This window comes from Lutjanus erythropterus, chromosome 11 (assembly GCF_056507025.1).
Source record: "Lutjanus erythropterus isolate fLutEry1 chromosome 11, fLutEry1.hap2, whole genome shotgun sequence".
In the NCBI taxonomy this organism is placed as follows: domain Eukaryota; kingdom Metazoa; phylum Chordata; class Actinopteri; order Lutjaniformes; family Lutjanidae; genus Lutjanus; species Lutjanus erythropterus.
The window spans coordinates 18290818-18311495 of NC_139327.1; the positions used below are offsets into that span (position 1 = coordinate 18290818).

At 39.0% G+C, this 20678-nt stretch overlaps 1 protein-coding gene across 2 annotated transcripts in view; it reads right to left on the minus strand.

Annotated features, from left to right (window-relative positions):
- Positions 1 to 5984: 5984 nt before the first annotated feature.
- LOC146318902 (voltage-gated potassium channel subunit beta-2) overlaps positions 5985 to 20678 on the minus strand; it is a 34245-nt gene continuing 19551 nt past the window's right edge. For both annotated transcript variants that reach the window (XM_084731113.1, XM_084731112.1), the window contains exons 2-14: positions 14892 to 14935; positions 14766 to 14803; positions 14380 to 14459; positions 12363 to 12407; positions 11825 to 11869; positions 11675 to 11718; positions 9068 to 9154; positions 8847 to 8932; positions 8609 to 8729; positions 8419 to 8513; positions 8156 to 8276; positions 7304 to 7392; positions 5985 to 6939 (exon numbers count right to left, since the gene is read on the minus strand). In XM_084731113.1, coding sequence (XP_084587239.1) covers positions 6850 to 6939; positions 7304 to 7392; positions 8156 to 8276; positions 8419 to 8513; positions 8609 to 8729; positions 8847 to 8932; positions 9068 to 9154; positions 11675 to 11718; positions 11825 to 11869; positions 12363 to 12407; positions 14380 to 14459; positions 14766 to 14803; positions 14892 to 14935 — 985 coding nt within the window. In that variant the 3' untranslated portion in view covers positions 5985 to 6849. The remainder of the gene's footprint in view (positions 6940 to 7303; positions 7393 to 8155; positions 8277 to 8418; positions 8514 to 8608; positions 8730 to 8846; positions 8933 to 9067; positions 9155 to 11674; positions 11719 to 11824; positions 11870 to 12362; positions 12408 to 14379; positions 14460 to 14765; positions 14804 to 14891; positions 14936 to 20678) is intronic.

A 20678-nucleotide genomic window follows, 5' to 3' on the forward strand; every position in this document is an offset into this window, starting at 1 on the left:
ATGTTGTGAGGCAAAATGCCTTCAGGTGGTTCTACACTAGTTTCATTGTGTTTTTGTTGACTGTTGTGGAAAGTGACAAAACCTGCATGAAACATGTATTTTAGTAGAAAATAAAAGTAACCTGTGATCACCCGACTCATCTTTTGTTCAATTTTGCCCACAATTGTTTCTGATTATAGTGTAATTATGGTAATTATTGCTGTTAATTACTGACTGTTGGGCTAACTAATTAAAAAAACAAGTTAAACAATAATCAGCTATCAAAGAGGGGTATGAGCTAAAAGAATAGATAGGGTATGGGTGTGGTTTTAAAAGCAGCTATAAAAAACACTTTTATCGACTGTGGGGAGTATTTTATCCCCTCAGCAGCTAAAGGGGGCTTAGGGCATGCTGAAATGTTGTGAAAGGCTGTTGTTGTTAAGCGATCTATGGGGAGTTGAGTGTGATTCAGCAGATGTGCAGACAGCAGGGATGAATTAAGGACAGGGAAGAGCATTTTAGTTGAGGATGGGATGTAGATATTGAGTATTTTTCAAATGGTATGATATATAATATTTCTACTGTTACAGGAGTGTTAGTTTTGATAAACTGCAATTAAGCTGTGTCATGACATGATTTACATGTCATTTGAATATCTGGAAAAATTAAAATGTAGCAATATAAAAAAAATGTCACAAATGCAACTTTACGGCTGTTTCTGGGAACAATACATTCAGCAAGGCCACTACAATAATGCTGCATCCTCAGTAAAAGCTCAAAGGACAAGGGTAATATTATTGAAATTTTGTTGTGCTGCCAATAAATCCCACGAAAAGACCAAAACTGACAATAATAAGGACACGTTCCTTATTTCCATGCATCTCCTGGCGTCATAAATCTTAAAAAACAGGTCAGAAACACAGTTGCGGTTTTGTTAAAGGGGATCAGAAGTTAGTGGTGCTGAATTGTAATGGGGACTATTTTCAGCTGTGGATTAATATCACGTCTAGTGAATATTTACAGCAGCAGGACAGTGTTTGTGGGGCTAACCACAGTGCCCGTGTTCATGGAAATGAAGGAACACATCTCCCAGTGCAATGGAGTTGGCTTGCAGAGGCAACCCTCGTTAGAACATCACCAGCCTTATTTTTTACAGTTTTGAAAGTTTGGAAAATGCTTAGCTTTAAGTATTATGTTTTCAAGGTTAAGAATATGCTTGAACTTGAATATTCTCCTTGGAAAGTTCTCACTTTCAACATAATGTGGTGTTTCATCTACGCAATCATTCATGTAAAACAAAAATCTTTTAATGTGGAAAATGAAACAATCCCATTTTTTCATATTTGTAATTTACAGCTGGATAAGTCCTCTATTGATCCCTTACTCTGGACATTTAAAGCCAGTTAACATGTGAATAGTTGCTTAGTCTTCTGCAAAAATAGAAGCTTTTTTTTAATTCATAAGATGCCTGACATCTCAAAGAATTTGAACCATATTCAAAAAACTTTAGAAACATTAGATACTACAGCAGTTATGTGATTACGTTGAGGTCTGCCTTTATTTGAGACACAGTAGGTTACTTTGACATATTTCTTTCAGTGTTACAGTTGCCAGCAACCACTGTTATATAATTGCCTGACTCTTGCTTTAAATTTAATATTATAGTCTTGTCTTTCATTCATTCATTGTCCATAACCGCTTATCCTCGAGGGTTGTGGGAAGCTGGAGCCTATCCCAGCTGACATTGGGTGAGAGGTGGGGTTCACCCTGGACAAGTCACCAGTTCATCGCAGGGCTGACACATGGATACAGACAACCACTCACACTCACTGACAATTTAGAGGCACCACTTAACCTATTTTAATGCATGTTTTTGGACTGTGAGGAAGCTGGAGTACCAGGAAAAACCCCATACAGAAAGGTCCCCCAGCCGGCTGGGGGATTTGAACTCAGGACTTTCTTGCTGTTAGGCAGCAGTGCTAACCATTGTGCCACCGCACCATGTCTTTATTAGTGAAAATATATCAGTTGTATAATCAATATATGCATCTTACATCAAAATATGACTCATGTATTTCAAGCAGACTGAGTTCTTAAGGACAATATAAAAATGTTACAATTGTGCCCATTCTCCCCTACATGAATCATGTTTTTCAGAGTGCTTTAATGTTGATTGAGAAAATTGAATTGAATTCTTTAGACTCAAATATAGTAAATGGCACAAGCACTCACGCTCTGCTGACAGCGATTGTAAGGGGATTTCAGTTGACATCTGTGCCCTTGGGTAAACAACAGCAGCTACTGGCTTCTTGGGACTTCGGTGCTGTGCCTGGTCATTAATATAATCGCTGAAAAGCAACAGCTAGACAAGGTATTAAGTGTACTTTATTAGATGAGGGGGCTCGTAAATCTCTAATGTGATCATCTGCTGACCGGCTCCTTCCTCAGTTTCTGTTTTTCATCACCTTATTCAACCAGCTTCTTCACAGGAAGGATGAATCATGTGGAGAAACCTGTTTTTCTCTGACAGCGTTGGCGGTGACACATCCAACGTTCTCCAGCGCATATGATATTCTTCATCAGAGGGTGGCTTGCTGTAATTCACACACATATGTTTCATCTATCACTCCGATGACATGATGGCAGTCCAGCAGCAACAGACAGGGCAGCCGTGTTGGCGTCACAGATGTTTTTCTGTTTGTGGTAAGCATGTGTGTCTCGTCCCAGCAGGGCTCTGCTCTTTTAGCAGCACAGACTGTGCTGGACAAGCGGCTGTCACACTGCTGTTGTACCATCCATTTGAATGACCCTGGGGCCCACAGGTGAGGAACTGCCAGACGTTTGGCGGGGGGATGACAGGAGAGAGTTCACTTAGTTTCTGCTCTGAGTTCTTGTCTTGATTTTTTTTTAAAGCAGTGGAAATACTGAATGGGCTGGTGGCTCTTGGAAGGGTAGAGTTATTTGCATGTTAAAGTTGTTTTCATCTGTCTTGGTTGTTATGTATTCCTTGTAATGCAGACATTTTTTCATTACATATAAATGATCAACATCTGATTTAGTAAATCAAGTCATTGCTTACCAAACCTCAAATATAATTAATATACATACATATATATATATATATATGATAACGTTTGGGAGTATGCATTATGTTTGTTTTGCAGGGACTGTTAACCCACAGTGGGAAAAAAGCTGTAGCTTAAGAATCTGCCGCTGCTTGTTTTACTTTCTATCTGCATAAAAATGTTGAATTAAAAGGTCTTAGTTGTGTTATTACAGTTTTGACCATCAACAGGATGTTGTTCAGTGAAGTGAACACAACGAAGCTGAAAACCATCATGGGAGCTCATGGTTTTTTAGAACGGAGGCCGAGATTATAATCCTGGGACTCAACTCACTGGATTGTGGGTAATAGCTCATAAACCAGTTAGTCTTTTATTGGGATTGGTTATTTATGTGCGGCTCATATATAAGGGATGATTCTGATTGTTTGAAGTGCTGTTGAATGAGTTACTTATAAATAGTCAGTGTTTGCCTACGGTAGATTGCAGTCCCAGTTTGGGGAAGCAGTAGTACTGGGAACATGTAGACGTAACAGAAATATACTGCATATATTCACCACCTAAAAAAAATCAGTTAAGAGTACAATATATTTCAAATGTTTTCAGTGCTTTAGCTTGCCATCAGACAGTTTTTTCCGATGAGCACCACTGTTGAATAAGCCAAATATCGCTCTCTGTCGCTCAAGCAAAATCAGTAATTTTACCACACAGGTAACAGATGTTACTGGACTACTGCAGCCTCGATCTGTTAGTTTGTTATTGTGTGACTTTGGTGTTTTAAAAGATTAGTTCGGATTCACCGAAGTCACAGAATAACACAAACAAATTAACAGATTAAGGCAATGTAAAGCAGCAACTCCTGTGTTCCCTGAGGCAAATTTACAGATTTCGCTTGTGGAGTTTGGTTGGGTTGAAGAGAGCAATATTAAAAAAAACAAACTTTTTGTCCAAACAAGTGTGAAAGTTTGCATAAAAGCCCTATGGGTTTTTATGTAACAGGTTAAAATACAAAATGAAACTGCCTTTAAACCACGTTACGTGCTCGGCTGCTTTACGTTAGATACGTTTGAGCAACAGACATGATACATTCAGCATGAGTAGTCTCTTCTCTCTTTTGGTTTCTCTTTGTTGCAAGACAATAAAATATAAGTTATGCAGGCAAAGTTACATTTTCAAGGTTTGATTGAAGTATCTTATGTACACTGGAAGCTACACTCAGTCGAACTGTACATCATCACAGAGTCACAGAGGGGAGCAACGTTCCAGCTGCTCCTTCAGGAATTTCCTTCATGATTCATATATTTAACTTTTTTATCTCATTATCTCACTGTCAAACAGCTGTGCCTATTTACAGTACAATGTATCCTTGTACCAACTAAACAACTTCATGTATCAAAACATGCCCCACTCTGGAGATGACTGCTGTTTTCGTGGGAAATCACACAAGGAACAAATCCCCCCGGTCACATAACAAAGTACTGAAATCAATAAAAAACTAAAGGGAACAGACATGAAATGCACGGTATATAAAATGTGTGCATGTGTGCAAGAATCATGGGAACAAATGATACAGAGAGAGAAATAACTCCCAGAGAAATGAGCAGAGAAGCTATATTTTTAGGCTTCCACAAAAAAAGAGTTACATTTGCTAAATCTTACCCCAAGTGACCTGTGGCAAGAGTAATATCACATTTGATAAACTCAGACTTATCATTTATGTCCTATCATTTGAAAACTACTAGTTCACCACAGTGTGTCCAAATCTTTGTGTCAGATGCTCAGTGACCTTTCCATATAGTCCAACTGCCTCAAAACCTCAGATTTAGGAACAATGATGCTCTTCGCAAGGACGGCATCGTTGAAGGTGACGCCAACATCTTTTGATTGATACAGTTTAGGACGATACAAAGATTATACGTCAGATGGACACACACAGCCGTGTCTTCAGACCGCAGAGAGTCTTTAAAGCAAAGAGTGCCCACCAGCACGGGTCCTGGATCAAACTGCCAGAGTAAAAAAAATGGCTTACAAGGGCACTGCAAATCTACATAAGCCATAAAAGCCATGCCACATTTACACCCTGTTTGGGCTATTCTCTCTTAAAGGGACATGCGCACAGTTTACAAACAGAGGAGGCAAAAAGACTGCTGAGAAAGCAGCAGGGTTGGGAAAGTTACTTTCAAAATCTTCACCCACTACTGATTCCTGATTGGTTGATTATAAAATGCAATAACTCACATAATGCACTTTAAAGGGAAAGTTTGGATTATTTGATATGGGGCGGTATGAGGTACTTGATGATAGTCGGTGTATTATTGACAGTAGATTGTGGTTGACATGCCCCCAGTTTGCAGAACAAAACACATTCAGTCACTTAAAAAATATCCCACTGAAAATATCACTATCAGTTTAAGTGTACCCATGCCATCAGACAGCCTTTTCTGTCAGGAAACCGCCATTATATCAGCCAAATATCTCCTCTCTCCTAAGCAACTAAACTCCACTTGCAAAATCAGCAGGTTTACCCCACAGAACACGTGAGTTACTGGTCTATTGCTGCATTGATGTATTAGTTTGCTTGTGTTATTGCGTCACTTCAGTGAATCCAAACTATCTTTTTAAAACACTGAACACACATTAACACAAACAAATGCACAGATTGAGGCAGTGGTCGACCGGCAACTCACTTGTTCTGTGAGGTAAAATGACTGATTCCGCCTCTGCGGTTTGGTTGGTTTAGTGAGAGATATTTGGCTTGTATAGCGACATTTTCCCATCAGACAGGCTGTCTGACAGCGGATTAAAGCAGTGAAAATATTCTAAATATAGTGAACACTTAAAATAATATTGATTTTTAGCTGGACCTTTTTAAATTAAGATCATTGCTTAGCCTCTGTGCTGGTGCTCCTCTCTACTTCTCCAAACTGTGGGGGAGTGAGGTAACAGACTGACTATTGTTAAGCATCTTATACAGCCCCACTTCAAATAATCCAAACTGTCCTTTTAATGTAAAAGCCAATAATCCCTTCATTTTAATTTAGATCAAGTAGTGTGTGCTTAAATTCCATAGCTATTTCAGCGTGTGTAAAAATGTGTTAGCAAATCAATTCGCCTGTTTTTCACAAGCATGTGACCTCTTTTTTTCTAAAGGTATACCAGACTGGATTAGATTTTTCTTTTTACAGTCAGACACTGTGACAACTCTACAAGAAAGCCATTGTTCCCAACCCTGTAAAGCAGTGAGCGTGGCAGACCAGTCACATGCACACTATGGGAAATGTTAGGCTAGACACATGAGTACTAACCTTTGGCTCTCTGGCTGCTGGGTACTAAACATCATACAGAATAACAGGCAGCTGCGAGGGGAGGAGACTCAGATGTCCAATGAAAGCACCGTTCACGCAATTAAGTTGCATTTAAGCACAGAGGTGGGTTGTTTTTTTTTTTCTCCACTTTAGAACATTTGATTAACAAGAGTCTAATCTGCTTCGACAGCAGCTGAATATCTTTCAACCTCTCTGGGTTTCTATCTCTTCAGCTTCCCCCTCTGTAGAAATAATTAGTCTGTGAACAATCGGCAGTGAGCAATATATGACTTGTTTTTTTCACAATTGAGAGATCTTCTGTTTTTTTTTTTCATACATGATACAATGTACTGCGCAAAATGGATATGCGCACATACTGGAAGCATAATGTTGCTGAGGACATGCAAGTTGTTGAGTATACAGCAGAGCAAAAAGCAATGTTTCCCAATGTCATTGTCTTCCTTGTCTTCTTGAAACATCATCTGTCACTCAGATTTGCATCTTCAAGCGCGCAACTCTTTCTTCGAGTGTGGCTTATTTCCCAGCAGGGCATCAATCTCAGTAATGGTTTGAGGGGTCATTTGGGATAAAATCTGCAAGAATGAAGGACAGCGATCAGTTAAAATTGTGATCTGTCACTTTTGACACTTTGTATTGCACGCATATCTATTGGTTCAAACAACTGTGGCTCAGTATGTCAGGCAAAATAGACATCTTTGACAATGGCCATTTTGACAGGAAATAGTAGGATAAACACAAAGTTTTCAGGCTCTGTTCCATTCAGGATAAACAGTGCTGCCATTGTGCATGTTGACTCAGCAGAAAGGCTCTGCTACACTAAATGGAATGAGACCTTAATTAGTTCCTTTACTATTTCATATCATGAAATACCACGAAAAAGGTCTATTATTGATGTATTGATGTGGGAGAGAAAAAAAAAAAAAAAAAAAAATCTACCCGTAGGGCACCCAGGTTCTCAAGCAGCTGGTCTGTAGTAGAAACACCCAGAAGTACTGAGCTGACTCCCTCGCTGCGCAGACACCAGGCTGTAAAAAAAAACAGAGAGAAAACCAGTGAGACTGAGTCATCTCAGTGATAACCAAGGAAAGTGGATAAATTTGACTTTTTAATTATTTGCAGGAATCAGATCACATGCCGCTGTTTTAATTAATTAAACATGTATCCATATTAAACATCTGATTAGTAAATCTTGATGATCCCTCAGATCATCACATAAAGGTCTCTTAATGATAACCAGAATTTTCTTGTTATCTCATTTTTTATAAATCTAATACCTTCTTATGTTTTTTTTATCCTATCTTGTGTTTTTTAACACTTTCTTATGATCCTACGTGTTTTTTTTTTTTAAGTTTTTGCCATGTATGATGTATTTTTGATTTTTATTTTGAAGCACATTAAGTCTGCATCTGTTGTGGCAGTGAGTTGATTTGGTGGACAGATAATGCTTCCTAAACTATAAAACTATTGATTCAACACAAAGATGAAAAAAGTCAAGCAATAAGTTCATTGATCAGGAGTAAAGTGGTTGCACACAGTCAGAGGAGCACCATGCACTAAATCATGCTCAGATCAGTTTTCTGACTTTGTCTTTTCATGATCAATCACACGCTCTTATGTGTGAAAAAAGCATTTTGAATCAATGGTTTTATGAGCACAAAACAAGCATTTTTACAAAAATGCAAATTTAAACAGGTCAATCTTAATTACATCCACACAATAATAAAATAAACAAAGAAAAAGTCTCTGTGTGTCTGCACTGTACAGTCCTGTCTCCTGCCAGGCTCGTACCTATGGCTAACTGTGCAGCGGTGCAGCCCAGTCTGTCTGCCAGTAGATGGAGCTCCTTGATTTTAGCGAGCTGCCTGCGGCCCTCCTCGCTGTTCACCCGCTCCTTCAGCCACTGGTACCCCTTCAGCAGGAGCAACATGGAGAAAAGCATTGATACAGTACTGATTTCACACAGCAATGCCTCACTGATCAGTCAGAGAATTACACTGAGGCTGATTTTCACAGAGAGAAATCCCAGAGGAGGCTGGCCAAATCAAACTGACCTTCATTGCTGCTCTGGAGCACTCTGGTACACCATCGCTGTACTTCCCTGTGATTAATCCACACGCAAGTGGAGACCAGGTCATCGCTCCAACACCTGAGAAGAATAAGAATAGGCATTGTAATAAAACAAAATGAACATTAAACTGTAAAATGAAGATAAATAGAGCTTTGAGACTGAGGATGTCTGACCGATCTTGTGGTAGAGCTCAGGAAGCTGCACCTCCACTTTATCCCTCTGGAAATAGTGATACTCTGCCTGCTCACACACAGGTGGGATCAGGTTGAACTGGCGTGCCACTGAGTACGCCTCCTGGTGCCAGACAGACAGAAAGGAAATGCCATGGTTACTGATCAATATTTACACCATAAGCCGACAGCATTAAATGTGTAAAGAGTGAGGATGTCTGAAGGGGAGATCAACATTCACCATGATTTCCATGGCACTCCAGCGTGAGGTTCCCCAGTACATGGCCATGCCCTGGTTTATTACGAACGTCATCGCCCGTACTATCTCTGCAAGTCACAGTAAAGAACAGCATATTTAAATTACATTTATTTTATTGCACTAAAGTAGTTGTTTGCAGCTTTCTTATATAAGCACACACAGTATTCACACCATCTTTGTGATATCTGCACAAACAAACTGACCTTCCATCGGACTGTTGACATCATTTCTGTTGGCAAAGACGATGTCCACATAATCTAACTGCAGTCTTGATAAGGATCCTCTTAAACCTGTCATAAACAGTGGTCAGTGATTAATCAGCATCAGTTTGTTCAGTCTCATGTCTTGTAACCAGTGTTGGATAGAAACTAGTTACATGTAATTAAGTTACAAAATAAATGTAGTTGTAATCTGTTACAATTACTGAGAAAAAAATGCAATTAAAGTGCAGTTAGTAATGAAAATGTTGGTGATTACAAAGGGGTTACATCTGAATATACTATTTTCAGTAAAAAGCTTATGTAGAATATAATATTCATATGTTGCTTTGCATTTTTTTTTTTTTTTTTTTGCTGTGGTATGTTTCTGTACAACACTGGATACCATCTCTGTGTCTAGACAGAAGGCATTCATTGGACAGCATGCACTCAAATTTTGATTTTCATTGTTTCTCTTGTTTGAATCTGCACCACCTTTCGTCTGCCTTTCGTTTGCCAATCAAATCAATGCACATTGTTTCTAGCCATGCCTGCAACCAGCTGACCACATCAAGGCTGGTGGTCATGTTGTTGGACACCTTTCAGTGATGGAAATTGAACAATATCTTCCTTACAAATTCATAAAAGGGCTCTAACATGTCTGTACAGTGTAGAGGTCATTTGTTTCTTTCTGTTTGGTGTTGACACTGAGGAAACATGTACAGGTAAGTTAATATAACTGCAATTAGTCACATAAAATCATTTTGTGAGGTTTACACTGCTTGGGTTACATTTCTGTTTTTGGGACTATTCAATAATTGCCCAAACAAACATATGTTTGAAGAGTAATCAAAAAGTAATCAAATTTAATAAGTTACATTACTTTGATGAAGTAATTCAAATAATTCAATTACTTATTAAATTTTAACAAATTAAAATTTAAAGTTATTAGGACACATCATCTACAAACCATGAATGTCTGTACAAAACTCCATCTAATAGTTGATAAGATATTTCAGTTTTAACCAAAGTGGTGGACTGACCAACCAACAGAACAACACTGCTGTGCATAGAGCCACGTGGCTAAAACAAGTCAGTGCAGTAGGGATCTAGTCAAGTCATGTCAAATTTTTCCCAAGAAATACTTGATTCCTGATTCTGCTCAACACAGTGCTGTTGGGAGAAGTTAGGCTTCAAGGCCTTCTGTCAGAAATCCCCCTTTGGGTAGGTTTGAGGGGGATCGTGGATTGGGTTTAAATAGCAAGAAAAAGCCCTGAAGGCTAACTTTGCCAACTAAGTGTGTTATTAGAGGGTTACTAGAGTCTCCTGTTTTTCTAGTCTACTCATCGCTTTTCTATGAGGTTAAATGTGAAATATGAAGTCCAAATATGAGCACTGTCCCAGCATGTAGCTCACCCATTATGTAATGTCCTCAAATCAAAAGTCACATGACAAACAGCCCATTCAACTCCTCAATGGTCTCCTCCAGGCCAGACTACTTACAAACAAAGACAATGACCCTATACGAGGCAAATAGCCTCTGAGCTTTCTGTAGGATTATTTTTGGGAGGGGGAACTGATTAAGATTCATCTCTACATTGACTCATCTGACCCCTTCACTTTTGTCTTCCTTTTGTTCCGGACACGAGACAGACTTCAGTTAGCTGATGTTGATCCACCGAAACACGCAACGTCATCTGCATTTCCTCCATCATTCTCACCTTCAATCGAATCATGTCTCCACCTCATCTCCTACTAACGAATCTTCTCAACCATGAACTAATGCAAAGGAGCATACTTGTTTTTTTTTTTTTCTTTAGCAGTTATGAAACGGTAATTCATTTGATTTTAAGGCATGTTGATGTATTTACTGTCACGTGTAACGTGGACCGGCTTTAACTGAGCGAGACAAACATTGCTCAAAGATTTAAGGGTCATCAAATGAATCACTGCAGCTGAGTGTCTCTTCTGGGGTTGAACCAATGCACTCTGGGAAACATTTTATGCAATGAAAATACCATATACTCCAGACAGGGCTGTGCAATATTGTGATATTATATTGACATTGTGATGAGACTAGATGTCTAGATTTTGCATATCGATATATGGTGGTATGGTAAAAGTGTTGTCTTTCCCTCATTTTAAAGGCTGCATTACTCTAAAGTCATGTAATTTTCTGAACTCTTCTGGCTGTTTTATTATTTGCCTTATTCCATTTAGTCTTCATATCCACATTACTGATGATTATTTATCAAAAATCTTATTGTCATAAACATGTTCATATTTGTGAAAGCATCACTAATCGTCCCTCCAATATTGCCGCATTATCAATAAACGTTATTATTGAGGTATTTGGTCAAAAGTTAAAAAAAAATGAAAACTTTGTTCATATCACCCAGCCCTAATTTGAACCTACATTAATCTTTAAATGTATCAATAGAAACTTAGTAATAATACACAACTCTAACTGACCGCTTTCCTGATTTTTGACAGTTTTTTTATTGTATTTGAGCTGTAGGATTATATGTACTGCACCTTCATGTGTTTTCTTATGATTCTTTATCAAATAATTGCAGGTACTTGACTGAAAAAAAACAATGGGCTATACTCTACCTTCAATAATGTGCTTTCTGGAGAGTCCTCTCTCTGTCTCTGCTCTGTGAAGTGATAAAAATACATATTAATGATGTCCTGTTGAATTGATAAATGAAAACAAGGGCTTTGATTAAAATAAAGCATATAGTCTTTTAGTGTTGTACTTACTGGCCTCCCCAGTAGATCTTTGTTGTTATGACAAAACTTGAACGCCTGGCAAAGACACAAGAGAATCAGCCGGAAATACTCTGTGCAGTATGTAAGCAGAACATAACATAACATTCAAAGTTTTCTTTCTCTTTGCCTGCAGTCTTACATATATTATAAATATATTTGGACCAATATTGTATTTCTTTCTTTCGTCTGTTGACTTTTATTTATACAAATATTTTCCTCCACATTAAAAGTATCTCAAGGATTCCCCACATGTTTTGTGATCTTGGAGTTTATTTTCACATTTTTATCCTTTTATAGTCCTACTGAAGCTAAAGCTCCTGATTGGTCTCAAAAGCATGTCATTCCCTTGAGATAATTTACTGGTGTGCCTGTTCCAACAGTAATAAGAGCATGAAGAAACACAGGGCATTTCAGAACAGCAAGGGATTATTAGGGATTATTATGATTTCGAAAATAAATTCATGACTTTATAGACTTAGAAAGCATTTCACGTGCATGTGAGTCAGTTTGGAAAAATGAGTAAGATCACCTCCATCCTTTCTTCTTGATAATATTTCCTAGAGTGATTTCCGCTCTGTGGAGAAACACATCATTTATTGTGATGGGTTGAAGCTAACTTCAGATCACTGCACAACAACATTAAATCATACAGAAAATGTGCACACACATATCATATGTTAAAGAAACATGAGTACATAGACTGGGTTGCACAAACAAAGATTCATTTTTGATTAGTTCAAATGAGAGTTCATTGATGTAAATCGAAATTAAACAGTTTAATCAATATGGAGATGCTTGTTCACCCAAATTAAGATAGATAAAGAAAGAAAGAAAGAAAGAAAGAAAGAAAGAAAGAAAGAAAGAAAGAAAGAAAGAAAGAAAGAAAGAAAGAAAGAAAGAAAGAAAGAAATTCAGTGCTGTCATGACTTGGGGGCGTTGTTAACTTTTGGCTGCTCTGTATTTCATCATCAGGACATAAAATACAATGTTTTATGTTGATGAAACGTCCCGAACACAGCAAAACAATCAGAAAAAAATATGGAAATACAGGCAGAGGACAGGCTCTCCGCAGATACAGCAGGTCTGTCATGAGTGATAATTAAAAGGTATTATGGTATATGAGTCTATATACTGTTTCCTTTAGGATACTGTTGCAGGTCATATCTTTAACAAAACATTACATTCAGGGTAGGGTTGGGCGATTGGATGACTGTATTGTCTATCGACGATGGGCTGAATCCATCGCCAATTGCTTTTTTTGGCCAATTTTTAGGGTGATATTTGTCATTTTATTTTGTTAATGTAACAGTCTGCAGAGCGACAGACTCTGCTCTGCACCACGCTCTCATCCAGCGGCGCAGTTCACACCCACTCAGCCGACCATGAGTGCACTGAGCTGGGTGACGAGTGAGAGGAAAGCAGCCTGCAGAGTCAGACTCTTTACACTGTTTTCAGGCAGTGAATTAGGGATTTATTTTGACCAAACTACAGCTGGTGATTGTTGGAAGAGTGGACAGATTAACAAAGACACGTTTGGTGAGTTTTACATGTTTTTCTCTGGAATTTGAATTAAGTGTGTTTTCTGAGGAGTAAATGAGCCAATTAAGGTCGTCTTAGTTTGGTAAAAGAGAGAAACTTGAATTCAGAAGGTGTATGGTTGTATTTCTCTGTTTAAAAGAGGACGGGACAAGGTGGGAGGGGGGACGATGATGATATCGCCAATCGCCAATGGATGGGCTGGCGATGATCGTTTGGAAAAATTTTAACATATCGCCCAACTCTAATTCAGGGGCCGAGTGGGGTGTAAATCCAAGTAAACTCAGTTCATCCATGGCATTGAAATGAGGCTGAGAAGTTGATTCATCTACTTTCAGATGAACTGTATCAATCAATGAGGGGAAACACACAGGTTACCCATGTCTGCTTGCTAGCAAAGAAGTTAACAAAAAGTTATATTATTTGCTACCAAGCTAACATTGTTTGCTAGCTAGCTAGAAAGTTAGTTAGCCTGGCTAGCCTACCCATGATGACTTGGAAGAGAAGCTCTAATTTCTAAGAAAAACCTGTTGGCCAAATAATAGAAGAGTAGAAAACAGACAACAGCGCAGTAAAGAACAAAAGAAAACACCTGGCTGCAACTAGCAGACTGTTTTAACGAATCAACTGGAGTGAAAGAAAGAAGAGGCGCATCATAAACTCAATTAGGTTGAGCCTGTTCCTTCAAAAATACCAGATCAATCAAATAAAGGCAGCTTTAAAAGTTAGACCTCCTCAAATGCAAGTAATACTGGATGGATGGTGCAACAAAAATAGATTTAATGTAAGTTTAGAATAAGAACTCAGATTTAAAGAGAGAATCTTTCTTATTTTAAACTAGTTAGTTAGTTAGTTAGTTAGTTAGTTAGTTAATTGTTAGTGCGACCCAGCCTGTACTGTAATTCTTCACTGATGATATAGAAAGAAGTTACTGATGAAGAACCATTCTGAACAAAGGAAAACAGCAGCTAAAGTTTTAATCTATGCTTGGAGGTAAAGTGAAGTCTGACCTTCCAGAGGCGTACACCTCCGCCGTGTCAAACAGGTTCACTCCGTTCTCATAAGCTATGGCCATCAGGTTCTCAGCCATCTGCGGGAACACAAAAATTGAGACTGAGAGAGGGAGACGGTGGATAAATTCCAATTACCCAGAGGTCGTCCGTGAAGGGCACTATGCAGGGAGGATAACACAGCAGCTGTAATATCTAATATCTCACCATGCTACTATAGTTTCCAGGTATCAGGTCGGTGGGATTTTGAAACATGTCTATAATTGAAAACACTGCGAGATTTGCTCTCACAGCGCAGTGAGCGTTTTCCACAAAAGCAATACGAGTGAACGTGCTCAGGAATCAACTTCTCACACAAACAGCGAGAGAGACAACAGAACTCTCACCTCATCAGAGATCTGTGATCCAAATGTCACCCAGGTGCCTGAATGAGAGCAGAGACAGAGACGTTTGTTTTTGTTTGAAGGGTTTGAAACAGAGATGAATATTTTCCAGCCTTCAAACCAACTCACCTAACCCGAGGCAGGAAACACGTAGGCCTGACTTCCCAAGGTTCCTGTGGAAAAGAGACAGAAAAAAACAGTGTGTGAAGATCAGAGGTAAGCACTGGGAAAAAGGCGGCATGATGTGTGGGTATTTAGAAGACATTTGCACACACAATCATAGCTGAGATTCCTTCTTACAGTACAGTGATGTGTGTGAGTGACAAGCAAAGAGCAGAAAAATCCTGAATGCTGACATGACTTGCTTTAACTTTGTTATTTTTAGGCTATTTTATACATTTCAGAGGCAAATATTGTTCTTTCTTCTCTAGTTGTTACTTTTAATATTATTGTTGTTTTTATGATATGTTATTTATCCTTTATTTAACTGGGAAGGTCCCATTAAGATACGGTATATATAACATATAACTTACAATAATGCATATGGGCAGATGCAAATTAAGATTTTTATAGACACAAACATGATCATCTTTTTTAAAAAATATTAATTGCAAGACAAAAGACAGAACACTGACAGGACAGTACAGACAAAACAAACAGTAAATGCAGGACAGGACAGCTGGCCATGAAGCAAGCAAGCAAAACCTCTTTCGTCATCTGGTGGTGTATTGGTTGTTGTGTGTGTGTGTGTGTGTGTGTGTGTGTGTGTGTGTGTGTGTGTGTGAGTGAGATGTCAGTTTGTCCACTATGAAAAAGGTCTTGGTGCTTTCACAAAATATTAAGACAATGATATTTTTGATAAATAATTATCATATAATGATGCATCATTGTAGATTAAACTATCCAGGAGCTTGTGAAGTTATTAAAATTAATGAACCTGAGTATCGAATTTATTGGCATCTAGCGGTGAGGTTGTAGGCTGCAGCCACCTGAATACCGCTTACTTCACCCAGTGAGCACGAAACTCATGAAAGGCCCAATCTAGAGCCAGTGTTTGATTTGTCCTTACTGGGCTACTGTAGAAACAACTTCTCATTCAAAGGTAATAAAAACACAACAGTTCTTATTTTCAGGTGATTATACAGTAATGGAAATATAGTTATGAATACTATATTTTATTCAGACCATGCAGCTTTCTTTTCAATGTGCAACCTTGTGTTTTATAGTGATTAAAAAAATACCTTCATTCCTTGATATTTGGCCAATAGAACCCCTAAATTGTACATACTGGACTTTTAAATCTTGCATGGATCATGAACACACAAAGACAACAATGAAAATTAATTATAATAAAGTAAATATGATGTAACACACGCCAGGTGTTGTGCATTAAACTAAACACAAGATAAAAACACTAAATGTTAACATAACTTCTTTCCACAGTTTTCCTAGATGTGAACAGTTCCTCCACTCCTGCTGCTGAGTGAGTCTTTCTCGCCCCCTGTGTTTAAATTACTGCCTGTGTCTAATTATTTCTGAACAATTGACCTTTTATCCTTCGTATGTTCACAGTTCAGTGTATTACACTGGGTCAGTGAAGCAGCCGGAGGGAACAGAGCTCAGCTCGGATACAGAATCCAGGCGAAAGCTCCTCCGCTCTGCCCGGTAAATGGCCCAAAATGTTCCATAAGCTAAAGAGGGGTCCATTACCCAACACGCCACATCTGATTATCCAGACAGCTGAATTTTGAAGGGCGAGCGGGGAGAAGCAGAGAGCTGCATTTCTGACCACAGGAGCATGTACAGCTGAAAATGGTGTGGGCTTCATGCTTGCTCTCCTCCTCCTCCTCCTCTTCTTCCTCGCACGCTCTCCCCCATTCTAATTAGCCGGGGAGCCAGCTGGAGAGGCAGCAGAACTGCAGTGCAACTCGCTGCTCACCGTCTTTTCATCTCCAGCGCCTCTCCCCTCTCTGCCTGTCTGCCTGCCTGCGTCCGCCACAAATAGCCAAATGCAGAAAGACAGACTGTCAGAGCATTTAGACTCAGTCGAACGAGTCCTGCTTTTATTTTCCCCGCTCTATTTTTAATGCCTGACCTTAAGCTATTTTTAGATTCCTGCATATGTAAGCATTTGTGTCTGTGCCACTGTGTGAGCGTTTGCCGTGTGTGGGGGTGTCAGTGTTCGTGTGTGCACTGCGTGTGGGCGTGAAACGCATATTGTTTGTGTCATTTCTTTAAAGTCTTGTCAAAATAACACACAGGTGGAAGGTCAGGGATGCTATACAGAGGGAAAAACCGTTAGTCGGCCTTGATGCTGATGATTCCTTGTATGGTAATCTGGCTCCGGTTCATCATTTGTCAACCAATGACAGCTCTGCCTGTTCTCACACACACACTGACAGGCACTTTGAACACTGGGAGTAAATATAAATGAGGCACATGGGAGAAAACACACTTCAGAGACTTTTTCTAAAGCTTTTTTCCAAATGACTTTTTTATTCATTTGTTTTGTTCTCCTTTACCAGTTTTCTGTGTGTGTGTGTGTGTGTGTGTGTGTGTGTGTGTGTGTGTGTGTGTGTGTGTGTGTGACATCCATCGCATTATACCTTTTTGCCTCAACTTCAGTCAGGGAAAGTTAAAGGAACTTTTTTGTCTAACAACTTTTGACGAGGTTGGACCAATAACAGCATCCCAGAAATATTCCCTGCTAGTTAAAACAGATTTACTCAGCTTCACAGCAAAAAAGAAAGGCCTGAAATTCTGGCAGCAATTAGGTCTCTGCATCACCTGCGAGACAAATACTGTATCTGCATGCTGAGAGACTATACTACATCATGACACAGATTATATTTTTGTGTCTTAAAGTGCAGTCCCAAATTGGAACCTTATTCTAAAAAAAACTATTATATTAAAAAAAAAAAAAAAGAAAAGAAAAAAAGGGGAAAACAGCTGAGCGCAATTTATGGAATTTATTTACATTTAATTTTGAATGTTTGAATGGTGTCGCCTAATCAAAATGCTGCTAAAAATTCTGTGTGTAAAAAAAGTTGAACTAAAAAGGAGCTGCAGTATTACATAACTGAGTCATGTTATGTGATATGTGATAATGTATTTCTTCCTTAGTTTTAAGGATGATGTTTTTTAGACGACGGGTTTAAGCCAAGTGCATCCATACAAATGTATTATTGACAGTGTAGGTGTTTATGATAGGGTAAAAGGTATTGGATTGGTATTGGTATTGGCAGATACTCAAGGTCGCGGTATTGGTATTGGTATCAGACGTGTGCACTATTGAGCCATGCCTAAAACAACAACCTATATCATATTATATTCCCCAAACTGGCCATTTTTACAAGGTTAAAACAAGGTTACAAGGTTCATCTATGTTTAAAACACAGGGTTGTACAGTCAGATGTTGGCTGTTGTCCCTTTATGCTACTTACAAGAACAGAATTATATACAACATTTATATACAGTAAATGGGTGAATAAGAAATAAGTCATAAAAATTCAACTTTTTTCACAGTGGAGTGAGGATGAATTTAAGAGTCAGCCAGAGGAGAGAAGCTGTTCTGAGGTCTGGTGGTACAGCAACATTTTTTTTTCATTCATATATAACATGCCTACATTTTAATTTCCAGTTTTGTGTCTTTAAGATTATGTATGAAAAGCCCATTATTTAGCCATGGACTATCTAGTAGTGGTAATAAAATGTGAATTCATTGCATTAATGAAGCCTAAATCCAGCTGTATTTACCACCTTTGGATTATTTGAAGCAGGATTTTATGAGGTAGTCTGCGTATCAGCTACTGCATTTTATTCCGTAGATGCCAGACGGCACACCCCCAGTTTGGAGGAGCAGAAAGGAGCACCGGCATGGAAGCTAAGCAATGTAGTGCTGAGGACAGGGTCAGCAACAAAAGGTATTTTAGCCACTTTAAAAAAATGTCCACCTAAAACAATCAATATCAGTTTAAGTGTATGCTAATATTTAGAATATTTTCACTGCTTTACTCTGCTGTTAGACAAGCCTTTTCAGACAGGGAACCGCCTTTATTTCACCATAGGTGAAATCAGCTATTTTACTTCACAGAACACAGGAGCTATTGGACTGTAACTGCCTTGATCTGATTGGTTGTGTAATTGTGTGACTTCAGCAAATACAAACTATCCTTTTAAAATACAGATGTCACACAAAAACACAAACAAACACGATATTGAGACCAGAGATTATTTTAATAATTACTAACGTAAAGTTACTGTTTTTTCCAGCGGACTTTGGTAGCTTTGGGGAAACAGATATCCCATCAGAAAAACCTGTCTGGCAGCAAAGTAAAACATTAAAAATATTCAAACATAGCGTACATATAGGGTTTCTTTAATCAACCTTTTTTAAGTGGTTAAAATACATTTTGCAGCTGATCCTGTCCACCGCATAACATTGCTCAGCTTCAGTGCTGGTCCTCCTCTCTGCTTCTCCTGACTGAGGGTACGCCCGCTGCCATCTAATCTGTCAACTGATAAGAACCTTAGACAACCACTCATCAAATAATCCAATGTCATACCATGATGAATAGCAGAGGGTTTATGTGTGACAAATAAAAAAAAATGCAAAAACTAAACATGAGTCAGCATTAGGAGGATGTCAAGCCTCCAGTAACATCTGCAGTTGTAACACAAATGCACTCTTTCTCGGGTTCAGTGTGCTCACATTTAAAAGGCTTTTAAAAGATGGAAAATAAGTCCATGAAGATGACAGGCCAACATGTTCATGTTGTATGAACACGTCATAACAGGAGCAATGGGACACCAGCCTGCTTTAGAGGATGAATTTCATGATTGCTTCGCCACTTACAGTAAAATACAATGTTTTTTTTTTTGTCTCTGGGCGATGGAGGATGTCATTGTTTCTGTGTGTGTGACAACTGGCCGCCCCCTCCCTGCTCTCAACTCCACTGCTCTCTGCAGTGCTGCAGTCTGCTAAATTACTATCAGTGAGTCTGGAGAGACACATGCTCTCTCCTTCCTCTCACTATCTCCTTCGTGACAGTCTCTCTCCCACTCTCTCTTTCTCTCACACATGCATGTACACAGACGCTCGGCCTATATTTCATCTGACATGGATTTGCAGGATATGCTATGTGAAAAGTGACAAGATCTATATTGTGCAAGAAGTGTCAGTGGGGCCGGTCGATGCATTCACGTGCATATTCACGCTTGATGGGGAATTACACTCCGACACAGGCACAGATCTACATATGTTCACGCATGAATGCACTCGCAAGCTCGCAGAAACACAGATGCTTCTCTGTAAGCCTTCATAAGTAGGGCTGTTTACTGTTTTCTTGCCTATTTTTTTTTCTCCTCCCGCCATAAATCATGAACCCCAAACAAGGTGATTATACTCGGCCTGGCTGTTCCAAACATTATTAATGGAGGAGAGAGAGGAGGCACACAGGTGCTCCGTCATGGTGGAGTCAGCATTTTAACCCGTGCTGACATTTACAGTTAGTTTCCACCTGAGACAGGAGGAAGACACTATATACAGATGGTTAGGTGCAAATGATGGAGTTTTTTTTCCTGCAGTTGTCATAAAATGCCACACACATGCTGAGCAGGCTTTTCTCCAGAGGGAAGCACACCTAGATATTAATAACACTCACGTCAGGGCATATGTGTGTGTGCGTGTGTGTGTGTGTGTGTGTGGGTGTGTATGCTTATACACGCATTTTCTGAGCACAGACTGTGGGAAGATGGTGGACTGTCTGTTCTCTTTTAATAATGCTGCATGCACCGTTTCAGGGTTTTAAAGGGTCAGCTCATCCAAATTACAAAGAACATACTGTATTTTCTCACATTTTTATTTGTGGTACTCACAGCATTGACAAAATACATTTTAAAATGAAAATCACGTCC